The following is a 13,797-nucleotide window of genomic DNA, read 5'->3' as shown; positions in this document are numbered from 1 at the left end:
CGATTTCGGCAATTATGCACTCAAATATCAAACCCGAGCTTCCAAAGGGGATGCCATTATTTTTCGTGAAAATTTTTTGAAAAATATTTTAAGGTCTGTGATTGAACATAATTAAACGAACAGTAATACCGTTACCTTACCCCAGATATTTGGTGGTAGATTGCAAGGCACGCATACAGTATTAGCCAAATCTCATCACGCTTTTAGACGAATTGCGAAATAACAATTAGTGCTCATGTAAGTTTATCTAGGTGCTTAAATTGCAAGCACGTGACTGTGTTGTTATGGTATTGATCAACTTTCCTGCGCTCGAAAATACAAATTTCAGAATGACATCATGCCCAGTAGGAGTAATTAAAGCTATCTGATGAGGGAATTTAGAAGTTGAAAGGGATGATTGTAATTGATCCTGATTCAATCCTATTATAGCTTTTTATAGTTTAAGCTCTAGAGAAAGCACATTCCTTGTCAAGACTTTATTTTACAGATTCCTTTGTGTGCGCTGTGTTTTCCAGTCTCTATTTTTCCTCTTAATTTTTTTTTTCCTGTAGTAAATAATGAGCTGCCGCCTGAAATCCGGCTTGCCAGTGGTCAGCTAATGGGTGATGACCTGTCCCTCCTTACTGCAGGAGAGCTGTCACCTTATATCAGTGACCCAGCGCTGAAGCTATTCCAGTGTGCTGTTTGCAACAAATTCACCTCTGACAGCCTGGAGGCCCTAAGCGTGCATGTGAGCAGTGAGCGCTCCCTCCCAGAAGAGGAATGGAGGGCTGTAATTGGAGATATCTACCAGTGCAAGCTCTGTAACTACAACACTCAGCTCAAAGCCAACTTCCAGCTCCACTGCAAGACTGATAAACATATGCAGAAATATCAACTGGTGGCTCACATTAAAGAAGGGGGCAAAAGCAATGAGTGGAGGCTGAAGTGCATTGCCATTGGCAATCCTGTTCACCTAAAATGTAACGCCTGTGACTACTACACCAACAGCGTGGATAAATTACGCTTGCATACCACCAATCACAGGCACGAGGCAGCCCTGAAGCTCTACAAGGTAAGCAGTGTCATCCATTTCTGTTGGCGCAGAGTAGAGGAGGGAATTAACTGTTTTGGAGCTTGGACCACAAATCTGCAAGTTAAGGAAAAAAGAGAGGAAAAAAAAAATATAGAAGGGCAAGAGCCACAGTTTCTGCTTCACATTGCTAAATGCAGAGCCTGTTGAAGTAGATGGAATCGGAAAATATATTTAAAGGATTTGCCATATGTCCCTTTTACACGTATCTCCGTGGGATTGATCACTCTACTGGTTGCCCTGAAATAAAATCACTTTTCTGAGTGTTTCTGTATATAAAATAATACTCTTAAACCTCTTTTACTGATTGATCAAAAACAACATAGCAACCCTCTTAGCTAAGTATTAATGGCTTCAGAGAGCAGAGGACAAAAGTAGCGCTGCCTTGTGAGTGCATCATCTTTTGTTTGGTGACAAACAAGGATGATCCAAACACAATGTGTGGTTTTGGGGGTTTTTTTTCCCTGCAAGCTCCTGTTGGTATTGAGTAAAAACACACGCGCTCCCTTAGCATCAGTTGTCAGTCTCCTACTTAACTCTGTTGTTATTTTGCATGACTTTTCCCAGCTAGTAAAGTTTTTAACCCTCTCAGTGGGTGTGGCTCAGGTAAAAATGTTCATTGAATGGCAACTAGACTTTTAATATTACAGGGGAAAAAAATATATATATACGGATGTAATGAACACACGCAAGCGATGGACATCATTTGTTACATACCCTGTCTTGACTTTTTCTGAACCCTAATTACTGGTTAATTTATTTTCTGCAGTTTGTTTACTGGATTGGCTGGATTGTCTTGGTTCATGTACAAATGTAACAGATTCATTTCTATGATGAATAATGTGGTAACTTCTAAAAACTTCTTTTGTCCAGAGGATATTAAAATTCAGAAAATAGGGGCTTCCCTGGTGGCGCAGTGGTTGAGAGTCCGCCTGCTGATGCAGGGGACATGGGTTCGTGCCCCGGTCAGGGAAGATCCCACATGCCATGGAGTGGCTGGGCCCGTGAGCCATGGCTGCTGAGCCTGCGTGTCCGGAGCCTGTGCTCCGCAATGGGAGAGACCACGACAGTGAGAGGCCCGTGTACCACAAAAAAAAAAAAAAAAAAAAAATCAGAAAATATTGCAAACCATTAGTCATCGTAACAAGCTCTAAATATGATTACAAAATCCATTTTGCAAGTGTTATCTATTGATTTATACTAGAAATCAGTGATAACTATACTATCAGGAGGCAACCAGTGACTATACTACCTATGGCTCTTCTAATGCTCTTTCGAACTATAAACAGACCACAAAAAGAGCAGATTGTGGCTATCTCGAGCAGGGGCAAGAATTATTTATTTGGGTTGGCCTGACACTATTTGTTTGGACTGTTTCTTGAAGTTCAAATCCTGGATTGATGTACTGAGCGTGAAAACCTAAAGTCGTGGTGTGAGAATTTGTAACGTTGTTCCTGTAATATCGGCTCTCCGTGGATCAATAATGAAAGCATTAGATTTGGGTTATAGAGTTTGAGGGGAGTACAGGCCCTGACGTAAGATGGAAAGCTTCTAAGTTGATGGTATTGCAAATGTAATATAATGGATTAATTGTATTATAATTCATAGCTTTTACAGCAACAGTTGACAGCCATTCAGTTGTCAACTTTTCTTCTGCTGATACCTGAACTATTAAAACTTTTAGAACACCTAGGAGAAAAAAAATAAACATTAAGTTTGTATAAATAATAGATCTCGACCCTGGGAGCTATGTAGAATATTCATGAACTGTGTTTGTGTTCACACAGCCCCTCTAACACTTTAAATTAACATGTTGTGAATAGAAGATATAAATGTACAAAATTTTCTGTTTTATTAATATCATGTGGGAAGCTGAAGAAAGGTAGAGCGTTCCTGTTTATTTTCTCAGGAAAGGTTATTTAATCTAATTGACGATTATTTACACATGTGTATGTGTGTGTTAAGTTTATCCATTCATTCCATGAGTATGGATTGACTACCCTCACTGTCTGTAGAGCAGTTTGCTAGGTGTCAGGGTTACCCTTGAAGTTCCTTTTCAGAGAGAGTTGGATGTTGTCTTTGAAAGTGTAGCAACCAGATGAGATTGAACTTGCTTATAGAGAGGGCCTTAAAGCAGAGAGAGCTTTAGATCCCAGAACCAAAGGCTATATGTACTCTTACCTTAAAAATGTTATGTCATATATAAATTGACTTTTCCCCCATCTTCTTTATTTGCTTATCTCTTAAATACCCAAGTGTCCTTGTGGTGTGGTGTCTAAAAATGGTCAACAAACAAATAAAAACACACTTTGAACAAACTTACCTTGAATTAAAGGAAGATGGAAGAGATAAACATTGGAGCCATTGAAACTTGGTATTGGGCAATTGAACTATATTATTTTGCATTAGCCTTCAAGGAGCATTCATTCTTTCTAGAAGTCACTAGAAAAGTTCCTCCGGAGTAGCAATGTGTTGAGGATGCTGTTTCTAAACTGATTTACAGGAACTGAGTGAGTCAGATCCAGAGGATTTTCAAGTGCAGTAATGAGGATATTAGCAAGCTTGGTCGGTTTGTGTCGGCAAAATAAAATTGCTCCATAAGTAACATTAATTGCTTTTAAATGAGACCCTAACAAATTGGCCTAGGCCTGGAAAAAAAAATGATGGTTTGTAATATGGCGAAAATATTAAAATTAGACTTAAAATGGTGTCTGAGCTAATGACTAGATAATAATCGCCTATATAAAATTCATTTTCATTAGGAGTTTAATTTACATCATTTTGCATTGTGAATTATTCAGACTTCAAGGGAAAGTGACAAGTAGCAGTTAAAAGACAAATACAGAGCTGGGAGTAAACAGCTCTTCTCCTCATTGACAGCATATTGATTCATAACACTCCAAATGTGGGGATCTGTCGGGGCAATTTGAATAGGCCACTTACCACTTGCATGGTCAGCCTGAAGCAGTATTACCTCAAAGATGTGTGTGTCCTTATTCCAGTTTAAGGAGGTTAAAGGTTAAAGGTTAAGGGGTAGCTTAAAAGCATCATCTGCCTAGCTGCTTAACTTTAACCTGATCAATTTAATGAAAATCTGTTTTACAGATGTTGTTTTAATGTATTTGGCAGGATTTAGGCAGCTTTAACATTAGACGTATGCTAGTAAAAATTATTTCTTTATTTGACCAGAACAACACCTTTCCTTTCATGTTTAAGGTAGAAGGCTTGTGGGTTACGGTATTTTGGCAAAGAACCCAGGGGCAGAATGTGTTGATGATTTTTCCATATGGACTCAGAAAAAGAATACCTTTATGTCTATTGCTAACGATGACTGCAAAAACAAACAAAGCTGTGTTCATTTTCTGGCAGTATTCTTTACCTTAGGATTTTTTTTTTTAAAGGAATTTTGTTATTGTTAAGAAAAGCTTACTCCTTTCTTCAGGCAAACTTCTCTGAAGCAGTAAGCACTATTAAATTTTGATACTCTTTTCCTCTGGAAATTTTAAAGATGAAGCAAAATTGGGCTAGGAAATTCAAACGATAAAATGAAACTGCAGGGCTTCCCTGGTGGCGCAGTGGTTGAGAGTCCGCCTGCCGATGCAGGGGCGCGTGTTCGTGCCCCGGTCTGGGAGGATACCACATGCCGCGGGGCGGCTGGGCGCGTGAGCCATGGCCGCTGAGCCTGCGCGTCCGGAGCCTGTGCTCCGCAACGGGAGAGGCCACAGCAGTGAGAGGCCCGCGTACCGCAAAAGAGTTTAAAAAAAAAAAAAAAAAAAGGAACTGCAGATTGGCCTTAATCTTCTCTTTTAACGTCTGAAAGTGTGTTTAAAGTGAGGTTAATAAGTATTGAATGCGTAGATGGCTACAATCAGTGTTGCAAGGTAAAGTGTGTGTGTGTGTGTATGTGTGCGTGCATCTGTATATAATGCCAACACAGTGTTCTCAGCTAAGCACTTTATTAGATTTGATTATGTTTTCCCAATTTCAAGCCTCTGCATCCTTTACAAATTTCTGTCGATTGATATTCACATAATGAATCCTCAATAAATATTTGTAAGATGAATAATGGACTAATGCATGAACTGAGACATATTAAAGAAACTCCTTTACTTCCAACCCTCATTAAAAAAAGAATGCACTGCAATTTGGTCTACCCCTTAAATGATCTCAATCCTTTTCTAAAGTGTCCAGTAAAAAGATTCAATGAAAACCACTTAGCACTACATGTTCCAACTGAGAAAGAACAAATAAGACTCTGGTAATATTTCAGATTTACAGTTTACCTTATTCTTGCCTTAGAATGACTGAGACTTTTCTGGCCAGCTGATTGGTTGATCACCATCCTGTGCAGGGCATGCAATAAGCTTGCCACACCTGTGCTTTAGCTGCTTCGATGATATTATATTGTATTTTTAAGTGAGGTGTTCACAGCTTCGCTGGTTCAAAGTCAAAAGTTTAATTATACTAGTTTTTTTTTTCTTCCTGCATCTGCTAGTTGTGAAGGAGAATCATCTGTCTGAATTCCATAATGCTGTTTTCATATTTGGATTTCAAATTGTCTGAGGGCAGTGAATGAATCTCTTGTCTCCATGGTGAGCGAAGGACGACACGTGGGATTTAGTCCTAGGTAACTTTTAGTGTAACATTCCCCCAAGGAATATTTTTGGAGTTTTCTCATTATCCATGTTATGGATGAAAGAATCCGGGTTAAGAACTAAAATCAAGGTGCCGGGGAGGGTCACAGAAGAGAATGCAAAAACCACGCTGGGCAAAGTATGTGGCAAGGAAATAAAAAATGGAATAATTAGCTTCACCTGCCTTTTCAGCTTTTTCTTTTTTTTTTAACTGGTAGGAAATAATAACCCAATCAGTTTGGAATTAATAAAGAATTACAAGCATTTTCATTTCAATAGGCCTGAGCCCAACTTTGCAATTTAAAATCAAATATACCCGATATGTACCATCTCAATTATTGAACTGTCATTGTCCCAGTGCGATGGTAAAAGAGGTTAGGAGATTGCGTGGTACCCATATGCATAAAAGTCATTGTGCAAAAGGAAATTGGAATATGTGTGTGTATCTAAAAAAACAAAACAGGGTTTTCTTAATCTTATTCTAGTCATTTGTTTAGATGAAGAAAGCTGTTTTCAGAGATAAACCAAAGTTCTTTTTTTCTGTTGCTAAACATTAACATGAAGATGGAAAATTTTGCACTTTTTGTGTTAGTTTCAGATTTCTGTTCCTTTCAAGGTTGAAATGCAGTGTGAAATTTAATTTCAGTTGCAGGATTTATTTTTTAAAAAAGTAATGACAACTCAAATTATTCTGTTGTATTCTCATATAAAAAGACAAGGCAGAGGTTGAGAAAACCAGTTTCTGTAGTAGAAAAATACATGCTTGCCTAATACTTATAACTAATAAATATACAGATCAAATAGAGGTCAGCTGGTTAGCTAATAGCAACTAATAAATCACTAGTGTTTTCAGATCACAATGTAATTGGCCAGCCCTACTACTAGGTCTACTTCTGTTTTTAAGCTTGACATTTACTGAAGCACAGCCATGTGTTGGAACACGGCTACTCCAGCACAAATATGGGCATTCTCACTGCATTCACATGGCGAGAAATATATACTACATTAGGAGCTGAGAACCCTGTTCGTATTCCACTAGGAAGAAATGACCAAAAATATCTGTCTATCCAGATACATAATAGATAGATAGATACACATATATAGAGATATATATTGATACATACCAATCCCTAGAAGGATTACTTTAGACCAGGTATTAACAACTTATTACATCCATGTCAGGATAGATAAAATGATTTTTAATGTGTGAAATTGTTAACAAACCCAGACGAAATTTAAAGAAAGCAAAGCGTGTCATTGGAATCCTCTTATTTTATTTCTGACACGTCTTTCCTTAACTAGTGCTACCATCTCCCCACACATCAGGCACACGCCGTTATTCTCTTCTCTCTTTTGCTGAAATCCTTACTGTTTTCTCATCTAGAACTTCTCTTCATGGAAGTACTCCGTGTTGTGAGATTACCTATCTAATTCCCCAAAGAAAATGAGCATTCCTTTCATTAAGGAGGAAAGAAGCCTTTTTCATAAAAGCAGAGTAGTGCATCCAAAGGTGTAAATGACTTTCAGATCTTTCCCAAGGTGCATTTGGTTTTAAAGGAACCGCTTGACCTGGAGGAATTTCTAATGTGTGAGGGGGGACGGTGGTTACATCAGGGATGGGGTTGTGATAGGGCGGTGCCCCACCCTAAGAGCTTCCTGCATTTCCCTTCTTCCGGATACACACACGCACACACACACACACACACACACACACACACACACCCCACACACACATCACACCCAACCCTCCACTTCAGAGAAGCAGTAAAAACTCTGGCACTACCATTCATTTCACTCCAGGACCATGTCAACTCAGACTTCGGGATTTATGTTACTGTTTTTGTATAACTTGTGCTCATTCTGTCTCATGTGAAGTGTAGGTATGATTTAACCCAAATTAATAAATCCCTATGTGTCCCCCAACCTGAGGTCATTTAGGGAATGCAGACAAAGTTGTTATATCTCATAATGAACGTGCTCCCCCTGTCTGTTTCTTTGGCTTCCACGTAACCATCCCTGTCAGTGGAGCTCGTTTAAAATCGCTGAAATGTTCAGATGGGTCCTAGGACGCCACGCGGTAAGGCGGCCAGAGTCATGCTGCCGAAAGGGTCTTGGCCCGGCGGGGGGTGGGTGGGGGGAGCTGGCATGTGCATAATGACCACGGTTCTGCTTCCAGAACATCTGGCCGGCCTGCGATCTACTAGAAATGCTTTTCCAAGTTCGCTTGGAGTCTGAGCCTCTGCTTAGGCTGAGTTCAATTAGACGTGGAGATTTGTTCATTATTCAGATAATTCAAGCCTTCAAAGGCACTTCTTCCCCCCAAATTATCAGTGTATTGCGGGAGAGCTTATGATGATATGATTATTCAAAAGAGGAACAACGATGGAGGCTCAGCCCCCAAGAACCCGTTAGGAAGATTCTGTAACCGAGGAGGAGTATGGTGATTGACGTTCTGTTTGCAGAATGCCCAAATGACATCCCAAGTTCTACTTCTAATAAATACAGAAACGTTTCATTAAGCACTTCCTCTGGGCCAGGTTTTTAAATGTCTCTGTTTATGGAGGTTGTGTCCCATTAATGAGGAAGGATACAAACCATCTTCTCTAAGGTGATGCTTCCTAACTCTGTTCTTCCAATGTGGCAGGGACATTAATCAAATTAAGGGTTGAATCCATATACTAGCCCTTGAAAACTTCCATGCTTTTTTTCAACAATGGTTGGTCAAAAGGCTGAGTGTGACTCCTTTCTTGGGTCATCAGTAGATGTAGAACAATGTCACTTGTATATCTTGGCTGACTCATTGCTCTCTTGCAGTGTACAACTTTGTTAGTCAGTTTCAGACAAAGGTTATGGTGGGAATTACAGAGCAGGATAGAGCTTTTCTATTTCTTGGAACATTTATGTTGTTCTTTAAACATGAGGATGGTGCCACTGATGCATTGCCTAGAAAATGAAGAAGAGAACCACTTACTAAAGAATGTAAAATGGGGCTTCCCTGGTGGCGCAGTGGTTGAGAGTCCGCCTGTCAATGCAGGGGACGCGAGTTCGTGCCCCGGTCCGGGAAGATCCCATATGCCACGAAGCGGCTGGGCCCGTGAGCCATGGCCGCTGAGCCTGCGCGTCCGGAGCCTGTGCTCCACAACAGGAGAGGCCACAGCAGTGACAGGCCCATGTACCACAAAAAAAAAAAAAAAAAAAAGAATGCAAAATGTGTCAGATTATAACTTCAGTCAATTCCCTTGTAGAACCAGGATGCTACTTTAGTTTGAGTCTTGGAAGATCTTTCTAACTTCAGTCTGCAGTACTGTCGAGAATTCTGCTTAAAGGTAAATTATTGTAATGACAGTTCTGTATTATCACAAATAACACTTACATGTGGTGACATTTCATTTCACTCGGTTTTATAATATTTTATTAACACTCTAAGTTTCCTAAAGGGAAAGTACTTCTGCAGCTTTGACTATAATACGTACATATATTAAATATGTATATGTAAATATAAATGTGTATTGAGACCATATTCTCAATATTTTATTGATACAGATTTTCCTAAATACTTTCTTTCATTGGAAATATTAGGAAGCATAGAATATACACTTCTCTCTCCTTGTTGCTTAAGGGATAAATGTTAGGGTTATATTTTCTGATTACTCAATTTTTAGGGAGTAGTGTGGAGGACGGTTAGGGTTGAAGAATTCTTTGTCCCTGGATATCTGCTGATAAAAATTAGTGGAATGCAGTGCTGAGGATGGAAAGAAATGAGCTATTGATAAGTCCAACTGTATTGCTTAATTCGAGTTTGGGAGGAAAGCTTTAAAACTTTCACATACTGATTTTCAGTCCATGATTATGTGTCTTGTGTCGAGAAGAGCCTCATTTATAGCTAGAGTTGGTAATTGACTGTCTTTGTATGAGTTACAAGCTATTGGAAAGAATCTCACCAAAAATATCCCTTCTTCTGATGCCAGTCTGTTGTCAGTGAAACTGTATTGATACTTGACTTATCCATTTATCAATGGCACAACTTTTTGAACAACAATCATAAGTTAAAGCATTTTATGTGCATTATCTCATTTACTTTTCCCAACAGTTATAGGTTGTTTTTCCCATTAAGACATATGAGGAAACTGAGATTCAGAGCAAAACTCCTTGTTCAAGTCCTCACAGATAGTAAGAGCACGTGCTGGGGTTCTCACTCTGGTCTCTTTTCAACCCAAGCCTTCACCTACAGTATAAAGCTTTGCTAATGAAAATGTTTTGTTGTAATACTTAAGAACAGGAAGAATAGGGAGTGCAAAAGGAAGAGAAGGGCTGGGGGCCTCAGAGACAAATGACCGTTTTGTCCAGGGTTAGTTATTTTGGAGCCCACCTTTATCCCTTCAAGTTACAGATTCCCTTAAAGACACTGCAGATGCAATGTAACATAACAGCTGGCTGGTAGGGTTTGCACCCACGATTGCAGTCAACTGGCGTGATGAACTTACACCTCTTGCGGGCATCTCCAAGCCCGAAGGAGAGACTGCTGGTTCAAACTGTTACCTGACTCTTTCCTATCACAACAGAATTCTTTCCCTTTAAAGAAACTTTCCTTTTGCTGGCATTTTGGGGTGTTTGGTATATTAAATAGTAAAGGACTCATAGAATATTTATCACTTCGAGTGCCTGAGCTCTCAGTGTTTGCAAGTTAAGCACCTTTGGAAGCTGCCTTAATTCATTCAGGTCACCAGGGTACTTCAGAAGTAATGTACTAAATGGTACCCTGCTGACCTGAAAGATGGAATGTGCCTCCCTAAGCATTTAACTTCCTACATAGCAACAAGTAAAGCACAGTCTGCTCTCTGCCCAGGACCTGAGTCTCCTCTTCCCTCTTCCTGACATCCTTATAACTACTGGAGAAAGTCCTATTCATTTGCTACGTAACTAGCATTTTAAAAAACTTATCTTGTTTTGAATTATTATTATTTTTTTTTTGCGGTACGCGGGCCTCTCACTGCTGTGGCCTCTCCCGTTGCGGAGCACAGGCTCCGGACGCGCAGGCTCAGCGGCCATGGCTCACGGGCCCAGCCGCTCCGCGGCATGTGGGATCTTCCCGGACCAGGGCAAGAACCCACGTCCCCTGCATCGGCAGGCGGACTCTCAACCACTGCGCCACCAGGGAAGTCCTATTATTTCTTTAACTTGTATCTTTTACTTCTTACTTCGATTCATTTTGTTCCAAGCTTCCAGGAATTTTCTTTCCACCATAGGTTTCTAATGCACTCCCTTCCTCTCTCTCCTCCTCAAAATTTTGCTAATGATTTCAAGCAACTGGCCCACATCTTTTTAGAACTATTGACATGGACTTCCCTTAGAGATGCTTGAGGAAAGCTTGCCTTCCTGAATCTGGCTACTGATCCTGCAAAAAATTCTCAGTCATTGACACCAATGCAGTTGACCGTACTCATTAATGAAATATTCTTTTAATGGAAAGTAAGAATAGTCTTAGTTTTGAAGTGACCGAACTGTTAGCAGGAGAGAAGCTCCCAATACCAAAGCTGGTGTGTGTAAAGGATGCAAGGACATTTGGATAATTATGATGGGCAGTATCTTTTAAAGACTTTAACTATTTCTAACTATTTATTTGGCAGGCCTGAAAATAATACTAGCATGTGTCCTTAGAGCCTGAAGTCATTCATTGTTCAGTTGTGGGAAATCAGGTAGCAAGTCTGATTGCCATCACCTCTGGAAGAGTGTCAGTTTACAAAGTATCTCCTTTAAACTCAACATATATTCAGCACTTACCACTAAGTAACAGGGCAGGTGACACCAGACATGAGGGAAGGGGAGAATGATTCCCCAATTTACACCAAATAAATAGTGTCATTTTTTAAAATAAGATTAACATGCTAAAATGGAAAATATGTAAACAGCGGAATATACCTTTCAGAATTTATTTCATTTGGTGAATTGATATTACACAAACTTTGGAAGGGAGAAAACGCGCTCCTACTTACTATGAGATACTATCACCGCTTTTTAAACAGAGGCCCCTCAATGTTTTTTGAGAAAGAATTTGACTAAAAGCAAGTTGTGGTTTATTTGTTTTGGTTTATTATAATTTTTATTAGCAAGTTAAGTAATTAAAAAAAGCCTATTTGGATGGAACCATCGTACCAAGTTTTTCCATCATGAGTATTTCCTGAGAAGATACTCCCCAGGCTCATAACCAAATTCCTTAAAAATAGATCCAAAGAGAATTCATAAATAACTTTTTTTTTTTCCCAGAGAAATAGAGTCTCTGGCTCTGTTAATTCCTTAAATAGTAGAAAAACTAAGATGGGTTTTATGAAGAATTCTTTAGTTTTTAGAGTATTCATTCTTAACTTGGCAATAAAATTACCATCCTTTAAGTCAGAAATGCAAAAATTTCCTATTGCTTAATAGTGTTGGTATTTACTTAGATGTATGTTTCAAAATAGACTCTCAGGTATAACATTTACTTATAAGTTCCTGTAGCATGTACTAGGTCATTTTATTTCTTCCTGTAGAACTGCAACCCCTTTAAAAGTAATGGCTTCATAACTTATTGGAAAAGCATTGATACAGAATTACATCGAAATTGATTTTTTTTAAAGTCCGTGAACGCTTTTCTAAAAAGTGAACCATTTAATTCTTTATCAGTGGGTATAGAAGAATGTGGATATATTCAGTTCTCACGTGTTTGGTGATTATAAAGTCAAAATGCCACTACTCCAGTGATGTTTTCAGTATGTATCCAAGGAGACCTACCTACACCTATTTTGCTCAAACCCTGAAACAAATTGCATGCTCGTGCGCGCGTGTGTGTGTGTGTCTGTGTGTATGTGAGAGAGAGAAATGAGTGAGAATACAGTATACGAAGACTTATTTTAAAAAATTGTTGAAGATTATGAGTTAATCATTAACGCCTATTTATTTTGTTTTAAAGTAGAATTCAGAAATCTCTTCCTGCAAATTGTAAGTGTTCTCAGTCCCTAGAGGTAATAAACCTTTGATGATGTTGTGCAAGACTCGTCCACAAGCCCTGAAATCAGTTCTGTATGTACACATGACTAATCAAAGGTTCAGGGAACAGGTTATGATTTGGTAAAAGCGATAGGTGTTCCAGAAAGTAAAAGGCCTTACCAGCTGGGGGAGCACACTTAGCCTTTTTTCACCTTATAGAAGGCAGGTCCTAGTCCCACCATTGGAGCAGGTATCCTTTTACAAAGGCTTGAGCACTAAGTCTTTTGAAAAGTTCTCTTTTAAAGCAAGGAGTTTCTCAAATTAATATCTATCTAATTAGTACTCTACTCTTTTCTTTGCCTTAAAGTCACAACAGATACAAGACACTTAGACTCAAAAGTATCCTTGAAATTCAGGGGATTAGGTAATCAGAACAAATATCTTCTTAAATTGATCAACTGTCAATGTCCATAGGGGAAAATGATGAAATAAGACAGCAATCTCAATAATTAAGCATGAAATTATTTAGGAAAATGTGAGTAAAAGTCTCAAGAAATCAGTTCTAATATAGAAAAGGGAGGAACTAAAAGAACTAAAGTACAAAAACTACCATGTGGGCAGTGCAGTGAATGTTGAGGCCATTGTATTCTGGTTTCTTGATGCTTTTTTTTTAAAATCTGCAAGAGCTTTGTTGAGATTTAATTCATGTACCACGAAATTCACCCATTTAAAGCATCTAATTAAACGTTTTTTAGAATAGTCACAGAATTATGCAATCATCACCACAATTGATTTCAGAACATTTTCAACACTCCAAAAAGAAATCCTGTGCCATTTACCCACCCCCCTCAATAATCCCAACCTCCCCTGTCCCAGCCCTAGGCAGCTACTAATTGCTTTCTGTCTATATAGACTTGGTTATCCTCAACATTTCATAAAAATGGAATCATACTATGCATGGTCCTTTGTGACTGGCTTCTTCCACTGAGCATGTTTTCGAGATTCATCCATATTGTAGCATGAATCAGTACTTCATACCTTTTTATTATGGAATTTCCATTGCATGGATAAACTACATTTATTTATCCTCTCATCAGTTGATGGGCATTTGAGTTGTTTCCACTTTTG

General features: G+C 39.0%; 1 protein-coding gene across 2 annotated transcripts in view; it reads left to right on the top strand.

Annotated features, from left to right (window-relative positions):
* Nucleotides 1-13,797, top strand: part of ZFHX4 (zinc finger homeobox 4) — a 181,278-nt gene that overhangs the window by 25,851 nt on the left and 141,630 nt on the right. Inside the window, exon 3 of one of the 2 annotated variants that reach the window (XM_027127880.1) lies at nucleotides 552-1,054. In XM_027127880.1, the coding sequence (XP_026983681.1) occupies nucleotides 552-1,054 (503 nt within the window). The remainder of the gene's footprint in view (nucleotides 1-551; nucleotides 1,055-13,797) is intronic. The other variant, XM_027127881.1, reaches the window with a different exon arrangement.

This window comes from Aethalodelphis obliquidens, unplaced genomic scaffold, assembly GCF_003676395.1.
Source record: "Aethalodelphis obliquidens isolate GAN/ISIS:26980383/991018 unplaced genomic scaffold, ASM367639v1 scaffold33, whole genome shotgun sequence".
Lineage (NCBI taxonomy): Eukaryota > Metazoa > Chordata > Mammalia > Artiodactyla > Delphinidae > Aethalodelphis > Aethalodelphis obliquidens.
The sequence above is the reverse complement of the archived record's forward strand: the minus strand, read 5'-3'. Positions and strand labels throughout refer to the sequence as shown.